Here is a 12,189-nt window from a genome sequence, read left to right as displayed (position 1 = left end):
TAATTTACGACAAGATGTAAGAAGTGGGTGTAACTAACAGTAGAAGGAATAAGGGTGAGAGGATGTGTAATAATCGTAGGAATACTTGGTAACAAGCTTTTTATGGAAACAACTAGATTTCTCGTCATTTATTTTTGGTAAGATAGAACTACAGACAAGTAAAAAACCAAATAGTAATGTATGATTATTCATCTAGACAGTGTAGGATGCCATTTTACCAATAACCTCACTGTTAAGATAGGTCTTGAAGAAGGATTTGTTGGAGAACAGTGTAGAGGTTGTATGGATAAGTACAGGGAAGATCTTCCAGGCATATGAGGTGACAGAGGAAAAAAGCGTAAAGGTGCTTGTGAAAGAAGTGATCTTATTCCAGACATTTAACATAAGTGTGGTACTTTTTTTTTTAATTGAACTTTATCCAGTTGTGGAATGCTGTTTTCCTGTCTATTAATGTAAGGAGTGTACCTTTTTTAGTATAATTGAAAAGGCAACTATTTTGGCAAATGTAGTTCAAAAATAGGATTTGCTAGAAATGTGGATGTTATGTGTCAAAGTTCAGACTGAAATTAATTTCTGCAACTAAAATTTTATAGATTCACAGTGAATTTATAGTTTTACATAATTATCATAAAATAGCATTGGATGCATTTTTTGACATGACATTAAACTATGTATTCACATAATATGTTCTGACATCTGACATTAAACCATGTCTTCACATAAAGGTTATTTTTAACTTTAGTGCTATTTAGAGTAGAGGAATTTCTAGCAGAGATCTGGATAAATTACTGGAATAGCCAATATTAGGACCTGATCTCGCAAACTTCTCTACACAGGCATATACCCTGCATCTATGCAGAACTTCATTGACTTGGAATGAGTTCAGAGTTCCACTCATATAGAACAGCTTGCAAGATCAGGGTTTTAGTGTGTGTCCCATTTCCATTCTTCCTTTCATTAAGAAAGCAGCAAACGCAGATACCCTTCTGATATATACGAAGACTTTTACTTGCCAACCATCCATGTTTTGCTTTTCTTTCCACTCCGCAGGCATTTCATCGCATGCTCTGTTCTTTCCACTGTTGGACTAATCACTTGTAAATTTTGGCATTAAAAAGCACAGAAAATTTTGCTTTTATTTATGTAAAAAATATCTGGGAAATTTCAGATTTTTTGCTCATAATAAATGAGGGAAAAACTTGTTCTTTTTATAAATTCTAGCCTCAAATTGATTTTTTTATTATTGTTCACAGACCTATATTTCATTTCTTCTCTTGGATTTACTTAGTTTTATTTCTTGTATGTGTAAAAATGTTATCTAAGTGGAGTAGAATAGGAATACTGTCTCTCTCGCTCTGTTACGTGAAAGGCCAGATGAAGCAGGAGAATAGTATGTATTGATAATTTGAGATGATCCTAAATCATCTGTGTGAAACACCTGGCATAACTTTTTGGTTTGGGGAAAAATTATACTTTTAATAGCTGTTTCCTTCCCCAACTGTACTATTTAACTGTACTATTTACTACTATGCCATTTTCTAAAGTGCAGGGTGTGTGGTTTTTTTTTTTTTCTTTTTTTTTTGTGGGGGGGTTTGGATATTTTCTTCAGGTTCTGGAGATGTTCATCCTTGTACTGCAACAGTGTCACAAAGAGAATGAAGACAAATGGAAAAGATTATCCCGGCAGATAGCAGATATAATTCTCCCAATGCTAGCAAAACAACAGGTTAGTATCTGACTTTATTGATTTTATCTTTGTCTCAGTTTTGCTTTTATTACATGAAAGCAATATTCTGCCTTACAAGTCTGCAAGTAAATATAAAATACTGGAAACTATTCTACTAAAATAGGTTTATATATATGAAAGACTGTTTATGAGTATAGTGTTCGAGATATGGCATCCCATTCATTCTTAATGGAGCTGATAATGAAGAATTTCTGTATAATTTCATATGTATTTATAGATTAATGTAAATTTTAAATAATTTTAAAAAACCCACAAAAGACTAATTTTGTAGATAGAAACTATTTGTAGTGTCTTGTAATATATCTCAGTTTAAAGTTAATAAGTATATAACTGCTCTGAGTCATGACCATAGTTATGTCCTATTGCTAATTCAGCCCATCACACTTACTAAATTTTACCAAATATTTTTTCTTCCTTACATACAGAATGTCATCGTTCTTTGGCATTATAATCATACAATATAATAGTTGTTTAGTGTCCTTATTTTACAACCTATTTTAATGAACAAAATAAAAAATGTAATGAAATTTGTTTACTTGAAACTGATTTTGTCATCTGTAATGCCCTGTTAATGTTGTTTTAAATGTTTTAAAGGCACATTTTTAGGTGTCTTAGTTTTCTCTATTAAATAACTTAGTCTGACAAAATTGCACGTATGTAAATCTTGTGATATAGCTGAATATGGGAGAAGTAAGTGTTGTCAGGACCTGGTTCACAGGCAAAATTGGCCTTTTCTGAACCTTATTGCACATTACTCCATTTAGGCAGATCCCAGCTTTTATGTGGAGACCCATTGAAATCCATTTTTGCATAGTAATTTACAGTGTTGGAGACCCTGTGAGCTGCTTGTAAGTTTGTAGCCAAAGGTAAGATCTGCAAACTGAAGGTGGCCAACATATGAAGCTCAGTTTCTTCTTCAAGTGCTGGTCTCTATCTGTATTCCACATGTGGGTGCACATTTGTGCTATGAATCTGAGCCTGGAAATTCTAACATGCAGTGTCTTTTGGTCTGTACAGGCGCAGTAGTTCTTGTGCTCCAGACCGACGGCATAATAGGCAGTGTGGGCTGACACTTCTTCAGTTCCTCCTCACCACTGCATAACCTGAGTCAGAATCCCTGTGTCCAGATTTCTTTAGATTTTCTCTTTAATGGCCTGTAAATGGATATTGTAAATAGTTTTATATCAGTATTATTAGTTTTATAGTATAGTGTAGCAAGTTCTTTCTACATGCTGGAGACTCCCTCCTAGTGGCATGGGACTATGCTCAGGGAATCAATAAGGCATTTCCTGCTCTCACTCCTTCTCTCATAGCGACAGTCACCAACACTGTCTCAACTGCTTGGTTGAGATGCATATTGGTATATCATTGGAGGTGGTTTGGGATTCCCAAACTGGCTCGTGGATATTCTACCATTTACAAGTCCAAGCAAAGTGGTGCTCCCTGGTAATGAGGCCATCATGGAGCCAGCTATAGCGGTAATGCATCCCCTAGCCTCCTATGCCTCCATACCTAAGAGAGGCGCTATTTCATCCACACCAAAGGGGCTACATTTCTTTTCTCACATCCAGCTCAAAACTCCTTGGTGGTACAAGCAGCCATGGAGAGATCATGGTCGCAACCTCCCAAGACCACCACAGCTAGCAAGGGCTTAAAGAGGTTGAACCTCTTGGAGGAAAAAGGGTCTTCCCCTACAAACTTGCAATTTTGTATTGCTAACTGTCAGGCCTTGTGCGATGTTCCTCTAGTGCAATCTGGGCTGGTGTATTGCTGTGTCATCCCAATCCCTTACTCTTAGAGCCCGTCTTACCCAGCTCTGCTGTGAGAACCCCCACTTCTGGTGTGTCCACGCACAGCCACCAGCAAGAAAGTTGCTCCTAACTGAATGCTTCTGGTCAACCTCTCTTTGGATTATACAACAGAATAGACACAGGCAATACCCCCCAATCCCAAATGTAGCCCTTGGAATCTCTGTTTTACAATGTTGAGTGATGCCCTCTAACAGTGCAAGCTCATATGTTTGTCAATTTAACAAAAAATTGATATGCACCAGCCTTGTTGTTCCCCATGAAGTCTTCCACACGCTTCAAACCAAATGCACTGCTTTTAGGTACAACAAACTAATATTTATTAACTACAGAAGGATTTTAAGTGATCATAAGTCAAAAGGTAGTAAGTTAGATTTGATCAAGAGAAAACCAAAGGAAAACACAGTCTAAACTAAGCTTAACACTTTCAGCAACCTTAGACTAAGACGTTTCTCACCACTGGCTGGCTGGTTTTCATTCAACCAGGCTCTCCCCTTCAGTCAGCAATTCAGTTGCCTCGTGGTGTTTGTAGATGGAGGTGGAAGAGAGAGAGCATGGCAAGTGTCTCTCCTCTTTTAAATGTTCCTTCTCTCCTCTGGGCTTTGCCCTCCTTACCTCCCCCCCAGGTCAGGTGACAAACAGTGTCCTGACATGGATTCATCCATGTCCTGAGTCAGTGAGCATTATCTCCACGATTTCAAGCTGCCCCAGGAAGGGATGGCTCATTCCAGACAATCCCCCGTAGATACCCAAGTCAGTCCTTTATTCTTGGAATGCTGAGCTGGGTTTGTTCTATACATGTCTTAATGAGGTGTGAACTGCCCCTCTGCTTCTGGAGAGTTTTGCCTGGATATGTTTCAAGCCATGAGGACACATCTTTGGGAATATTACACAGGGGAGCCTCATAACCAAAGAGATGATAACATTGCAACAAACATATTACTCCAACAATAATACTCAGTACATCACGAGTATTCCAAAAACATCTTACGTGACATGTTTTGCATTAAACAGTACATGATTACACTGTAAGGGTGAACATGGGGGTGCAGGGTGTCACACCTTGTTAGTGAAGTATGATTTTAATGGTTACTCCAGGGGTGCTGACTTGAAAGACAAGCTTCCCTCTGAGGACAGAGCCCAATTTGAGTCCTTCATAGAGGAGCAGAAGTTAGTGTCTAAGATTTCCCCTCAATCAGTGGATGCAGGGGACACAGCATCAAGTGTCTTGGCCAGTGGCATAGTTATGAGGCAAGAGTCTTGGCTTCATTCTTTGGGGCTACTCGGGGAGGTCTGGATCTATCTTTTGACAAGTCATATTTGTTTAATGAGAAAATGGATAAGTCCCTATACTTGTTGGAAGACTCAAGGTCAACTTTACTGTCCCAAATCCCCAGGAGAAAACACCAGAGGCAGGTGTATAGGCCAAGGCCACCCCCTCTACAGATCATACCACCAGTATTCAGAAGAGACTCTGCTTCAGAGGGTTGAAAGGTCTCAATTTTCAGCACCCTCTGTTTATCATGATCTCTGTCCATTTCCAGCCACTTGCTCAGGGCTACTTTTGATGCTTTTGTCAAGATCCAGCCATCACTATTGATGCCACCCACTTCTGCCCCACCCCCCCGTCTCTGGGGACCATCTTTCACTTTTTGCTCACAACTGGCGCTCTGTCACAACATACAGTTGGGTCATAGAAATTATCCATCAAGAATATTCCAGGTTTCTCATGCTCCCTCCCCACATACACCCTTCCTGGTCTATCTTCAGAAACCACTCTCACTAGGTGATCCTTCAACAAGAGAAGGAGCGTCACCTCGGTATCAAGGGAGCGTGTTCCATTCCCCTTATTTCTTAATCCTCTGTCTTTTTGTGGGACTAAGACTCGTTCTTGACCGTCGACAACTAAACATCTTTATTCAAAAGTCGACATTCAGGATGGTTACACTGGCATTGATAGTCTTCTCCCTACTGGTGGGGATATGTTCACAGCTCTCAGTGTACTAAGGATGCTTATTTTCATGTTTGTTTTCATGCATCCCACAGCAGTTGGTTTCAAGTTGGTTAGGAAGACTTCCAGTTTAGAGTCCTTCCCTTTGGACTATCAACAGCGTTCAGACTATTCATGAAGGTTTTGTTTGTGGTGGCAGCCCAAATGAGATATCAGGGTTACACCATATCTCAACGATTTGATTCCTGGTGGGTTGCTTCAGTGACTTTGTTCCTGCTCCATCTTCTAGCAGCCCAGGGTGTCTGCATGAACAGAGAAAAGTTCATTTTGTCATCCACACAGACTCTAAACTTGATTGGGTGACACTCAACTCTGTTTCAGTAAGAGCTTTCCTCCCCATGGAAAGATTTCAGTTAATAAGTAAGCTGATAGTCCTTGGACTGCGAGTAATCTGTGCTATGCTCAAGGTGTGCCTTTCTTTTCTAGTCCATCTGGCTTTGTGCACTTATGCGGACACTATTTGCCAGGATAGATTTCTTTTCATTCTATTGGAGCTGAGGGTATGCACGACTTTTTCTTGTGCTTATACATTCAGTGCATATCCAAGTAATGTCATACAGCATTGCTACAGTCTTTTATATAAACTGGACGAAGCAAGAGCTCGTCCCCTCTGTTTAGAAGCAGTAAGTTTTTGGAACTGTTGCATCAGAAACTGCGTCACCATCCAAGCCGTGTACTTTCTGGGTGCTCAAAACTCTTTATCATGCGACCTGAGCAGAAGCTTCTGTGCAGATCACAAGTGGAAGATACACAGCTCTGTCCTGAGTGAGATATTCGCTCTGGGGAACACCTCAAGGGAACTCTTTGAATTTCAAATGAACAGAAAACTTCCCTTGTACTGCTGCCGATAAGTTATGGGGCACGGCTCCCATATTGTCATGGATGGACAAACTCAGATGTGCCTTTCCTCCCATTCCCCTGCTACCACAGGTCTTGAAAAAGATTCATCATGACAGAGCAAGAGTCATTCTCCTATTACCCAACTTGCCTGGACAGTTTTGGTTCCTGCAACTTCAGAGAATATCTATCTGCCCTCCTATCAGGATCTGCCCCTTCCCGGATCTCCTAAATCAGGAAGGTGAAAGAATCAAACACCCCAATCCAGACCCATTCCACTTCATGGCTGGTGTTTGGATGGGCATCAGAATTAAAATGTTCTTGTTCAGCACCTATCCAAGCTATTCTTTCTCAAAGTAGGAAAGATTCAACTATAACCTGCTACCTAGCTAAATGGAGACATTTCTCTATTTGGACTCAGCATGATCGGCCTTCTCCAAGCATTGCAGATAGTCTAGTTGTTTTAGACTATCTCCTGTCTTTAGAAAAACTCAGAACTTTCTATTAGCTTACTGCAATCAGTGCCGTCCTTCCTCCAGTAGATGGATGTTCCATTTTCACTCACCAAACAGTGAGATTCATGAAAGGCCTGGTCAGGGTTTTTCCACCAGTGATCAAACCTACAAGGCAATGGGACCTCAATCTCACCCTGTTAGCACTCACCAGAACACCATTTGAACTCTTGGCAATATGCTTCGGCCAGAAGGGTGAGCAAGATGGCAGCCCTCATGGCAGACCCACCATATACTATTATTCTCTTCACCTCCATCCTAAATTCATCCCCAAGATTATTTCTGAATCTCATGTCAACCAAATTATCTGCGTATTTGTTTCCTTCCCGAAACCCCATGCCACTACTGAAGAGAGAAGAGTTCATTCCCTTGGTATGAGATGTGCTTGAGCATTCCACCTGCAAAGGACCAAACCTATCAGAAAATCACCAAGGCTATTTGTCATCATAGCTGAAAAGTTGAGGACACACTATATCGTCTCAAAAATGCTAAATGGATTTCTGGGTGCATCATTGTGTGCTACCAATTAATGCAATCCCTCCACCTGGCAGGGTAGAGGGCGCACTTGAGCAGACCACACGCTGCTTCTGCAGGATCCCTTCAGTAAACATTGATACTGGGCATATGCAGAGTAGCTACCTGGAGCTCCATTCACAAAACATTATGCACTAGTTCAGTCCTCTGCTGCAAAGAGAACTGAAGTGTTTCAGGTATCTTTGCTGTTGACATCCTCACACCCCTCTACAGTCTGAGTACTGCTTGTCAATCACTACGTGTGGAATACACACAGAGACCAGCACTCGAAGAAGAAATGAAGGTTATTTAATTCTAACTGGAAGTGCTTCAAGATGTGTGGTCCCTATCTGTATTCCACTACCGTCTCTCCATCCCCTCTGCTTCGTATCTTTTTTTGTACTTGTGGTAAGGAGAGGCACTGGAAGGGTATTTGGCCTCCACTGCCTCTTATGCCTTTGGTCAGGAGCAAGAGGAGAACTACTGCGCATGTGCAGGCCAACAGACACTGTTTGTTAGAATTTACAGATGGGGACGCATGGCACACATGTGCACCATGCCTGGGAATACTGATAGGGACCACTCATCTTAAAGAACTTCCAGATGCAGGTAAGTACCGTCCATTTACTGTGTGCATACTGAAAATTTGCACACTTTGTTAGACTTCCCTTTTATCCCCAAACACTAGATCACCACTTTAATATTAGCTCCACTATATACCTTAGAGTATTTTGTAAGATTGAGGATAGACGGTATGAATGTTAGAATTGTGAAGGGACCTAATTAACTGAAAAAATTTCTCTTCTGTCTAAAACCATTTTTTACTTATTATAATACCTGAGATCACTGTCAGAGATGGTGGAGGAAAAATCTCCCCCAATCTCTTTTATTTTTTCTAGTTAATTTATTTTATGCATTTGACATCTTTTGTTTATAGTCAGTATCACTTTTTCCCCTTTTTTGATGGGTTTTTTCACAGCAAATGGGAGAGGTATTTTTAAAAAATTTAAAAGGGGTAGTAAAACTACAAAATTAACACTTGGGGGCAGGCATACTACCTGAAATGATTTCCAACTCAGGTTTCAAGTTGCTGTCCCTTTTAGAGCATGCCTTCCAATGTGCACATTTGTTTTTAGATGGAGCCAAACCAAAAAAATTAAATTTTGGTTAGTTGTTGACCAAAGACTTTATATAATATGAAAAAATATGTACATTAAACTTTGTTATAGTTTTTTTAAGCTTTCTTTAAGTCTCATGTTCTGCATAGCAATAGCCGCATCTGCTTTTAACATTAATCTCTTATGGGTTTTCTCATTTCTCTTGGTTATGCAACTATAGTGCACCTTATTGCACAAAAACACACAAGCATCATACTAAAAATAAGATACAAAAGTGTTCTTTGTTTTTTTTCTGTTGTGGTCAATGGTGAATGTAAAATGTTGTTGCTTTCTTTTAAACAGATGCATATAGATTCCCATGAAGCTCTGGGAGTATTGAACACTTTATTTGAAATTTTGGCTCCTTCATCCCTTCGCCCTGTGGACATGCTTTTAAGGAGTATGTTTGTTACTCCCAGTACAATGGTAAGTGACCAATTTAGGAGACTACACTACCTGTTTGGCCTTTAAGGCATTTGTGGCTATATCATATAAATTTGTGATTATCCTTCACTCTGTGTGTGAGAGTCGGAGCTGGGGGTGGGGGAGCAATTCAGTATTTTCATACATGGCAAAACAGTAGTGGGTATTCTCTTAATCCTTTGCAACACGTATATTTTTATTCCCAAATCCTGTTGAAGTTAGTTTGGCAACATGTTCCGGTATAGGGAGGAACTCACTAGGAGGATTAGTTTGTGTTTGGATCATTTTACCAGTAATTTGATGGGCAGCCTCCTGGTGTAGGAGAAATTCCATAAGATTTTGGAATAGGTAAATCTACTTTTCTCATGCAAAATTTTAAATAATTTTTTAATTGAAATGTTAAGGTGTACCAATGCAAGATCCCCTAATATTTCATTTTCGGGAAGTGTGGAGGTTTTTTGTGAGAATTTTATTCACAAAGTATTGCAGAAGTACCCACTCCCCAGATCACACAGCACTGAGTGCTCTCAAAGCCAAGATGATTACCACGAGCTGTCATCCACATTCAGCTCTTGGGAACCATGATAGCGGCAGAAGAGAAGGTAGGAAAGTTTACCTCATATGTTCACTTTTTTGAACAAACATCTAATACAGTAGAACCTCAGTTATGAACACTTCAGGATTGGAGGTTGTTCTTAACTCTCTGAACAAAACGTTCTGGTGGTTCTTTCAAAAGATTACAACTGAACATTGACAGCTTTGAAACTTTACTATGCAGAAGAAAAATGCTTAATTTAAATGAAACATGCACAGAAATAGTTTCCTTACCTTGCCAAATCTTTTTTAAACTTTCCCTTTTATTTAGTAGTTTGTTTAACACAGTCCTGTAGGGTATTTTTTTTGTCTCTGCTGCTGCTTGATTATGTACTTCGGTTCCAAATGAGGGGTGTGATGACTGGTCAATTCGTAACTCTGGTGTTTGTAACTGTATGTTGTTAGTTCTCCATTACATTACTGTAGTTGTCAGTCTCTTAATCTGCTGCATTTTTCTGGTTTTTTTAGGCATCAGTGAGCACTGTTCAGTTATGGATATCTGGAATCCTAGCTATCCTTAGGGTTCTGATTTCACAGTCAACAGAAGATATAGTTCTATCTCGCATTCAAGAGCTTTCTTTCTCCCCTTACTTAATGTCATGTCAAACAATTAACAGGCTAAGGGATGGGGAGAATAACATACCTACACCTGAAGAAAAAATTGAGCTGAAACAGGCTAAATACCTGCCTGAAGAGACATTTTCTAGGTATGTTGTCTTCTGAATCTTCAGATTTTTGTATAACTTTTGGTGACTTATTAAAAGAATGTGACAACTGATATGGAAACATAACATTTATATTTATCTGGATGTTACCTGAAATGGATATGGGGTGGATTTAAGTTTGGATGTAAGATTGAGGGATAAAGGGGGCTGGAATGCTGTTGGATACATTACGTAGGATGGAAGTGCGTATTTTTGTTCAAGAATTTTTGGCTGTTTTGATTCCTTTTCCCCAGATGAGGTGAGACACCTATTGGGGTGAAATCCTAACCGCACTGAAGTTAGTGTTAAAAATACCACTGACTTCTGTAGGACCAGAATTGTGGGAATTGACTTTCTTCTCCCTTACCTTAGCCCAAACTCTACATCGTTTCCTCAGTGACAAATGGGTGGGATGTGTTAGGTGACTTCCCCTCCTGTGTTTATGAAACGATGAAGAACGTGGAAGGGGAAGAACAGCTTCCTTTTTATAAGGATATTTTGTAACCTAGAGCCCTCTAGGTGAGAGACTTACGCAAAGTAACTCAAGAGAGATTTTACATGTGATTGGGTTGGAAATACCCTACTATTGCAGGGGGAAGGAATTAGGATAGATTTTTATCCCTCTGAGTGAGGGTTGAGACCCTTATGAGAAGGTCTTTTTATCATCCATTTCGTTTGGGGTAGTTGTTGTGATTTGGCATCATTTTTGGACTGGGAATCCTATTGGTTCTGAGACTTGCTAAGGGTGATTATGGTTGTGGGATGGATTGTTCGTCTGATTCAGGTTGTTGGCTGTGTTTTTTAGCTTTTCTTGGTGCCTTTACTTTATTCCTTTGGCCACCTTCTGGTTAACAATGATGCCATATGCTAGGAACATGTATAGCTGATAGAGAAAGGGGAGTCTCTGTTATGAAGGCTTTGGGGTCTTTCATGTCTGTGGTAGTGAATGAGAAAAATTTTGTGTGGGTTGGAAAACCTGTCGTGAGCATCTTAGTTTTGATGCCCCTCATTTTGTTTGTTGCCTCTTAGGAGGGTAGCATGTTGAGCTGTGCTCTAGGTGTCTGATTCATGTTGAGTGCAAGGATGATGAGAAATGAAACAGTGACCGTCTGTGATTTTTATGGGGGGATGAGGCTCTGAATAACTGAGACCTGCGCCCTCCTCCCTCTTAGGAAAAAACAAAACAAAACCAAACACACTGCAAATACTCTGCTTTAATTAATTTTTAAATTAGAAAATGAATCTGAAAGATGGAGCTGAAATTTTTCCTTGTGGGTAGAGGAAGAAAGGAACTTTAAGGAGAAAATTTTAAATTGAGGCACTATTAAGCAGGATTGCATTTGGTTCAGGTCAGCCTGCTGAAATCTATTAATTCAATAGTAAAAACCTTGCTTGGGACAGATAGGAAACAAGCTGATGTGTTTATTTTCCTGACTATTTTTTATGGATTTTTTTAGGTTCTTATTACAATTAGTGGGCATTCTTTTGGAAGACATTGTTACTAAACAGTTGAAAGTGGACATGAATGAACAGCAGCACACTTTTTATTGCCAAGAGTTGGGCACGCTCCTTATGTGTTTAATACATATCTTCAAATCAGGTAATAATCTCAAAATGAGTTCTGTTGTGGTATGATAAGAGTTCTTTTCAGTTCTGAATCAGTTGTTTAATGAGTTTTAAATCTGTTTAGGTTGAGGATATTGGCTGCATGTGAAAGATCTTTCCTTCTCTAAGTTTGTTTCCCTGTCAGAACTCAATGTCGTCTTTTCCTTTTTAGGCTTTTTATTGTACACATAGCTTCAAGGCCCGTTTTCATACTCTACCCTTCTACCAGAGCAGGCTATAACTGATGACCTTTTATTCATTAAACATTGTCCTTTAAC

The 12,189-nt window shown here is 39.6% G+C and overlaps 1 protein-coding gene across 5 annotated transcripts in view; it reads left to right on the top strand.

Annotated features, from left to right (window-relative positions):
- Positions 1 to 12,189, top strand: part of HTT (huntingtin) — a 199,443-nt gene that overhangs the window by 100,122 nt on the left and 87,132 nt on the right. For all 5 annotated transcript variants that reach the window (XR_010921863.1, XR_010921864.1, XM_067558891.1 and 2 more), the window contains 4 exons: positions 1,610 to 1,726; positions 8,889 to 9,011; positions 10,071 to 10,309; positions 11,764 to 11,906. Coding sequence is in view for 3 of the 5 variants with exons in the window: in XM_067558891.1 (XP_067414992.1) it covers positions 1,610 to 1,726; positions 8,889 to 9,011; positions 10,071 to 10,309; positions 11,764 to 11,906 (622 nt within the window). In the remaining 2 variants the exon portion in view is untranslated. The remainder of the gene's footprint in view (positions 1 to 1,609; positions 1,727 to 8,888; positions 9,012 to 10,070; positions 10,310 to 11,763; positions 11,907 to 12,189) is intronic.

This window comes from Emydura macquarii, unplaced genomic scaffold (assembly GCF_026122565.2).
Source record: "Emydura macquarii macquarii isolate MOO-44397 ecotype Brisbane River unplaced genomic scaffold, CSIRO-AGI_Emac_v2 contig_2199, whole genome shotgun sequence".
Classification (NCBI taxonomy): domain Eukaryota; kingdom Metazoa; phylum Chordata; order Testudines; family Chelidae; genus Emydura; species Emydura macquarii.
Note: the sequence above shows the minus strand (reverse complement) of the source record. Positions and strands in the feature narration are given on the sequence as shown.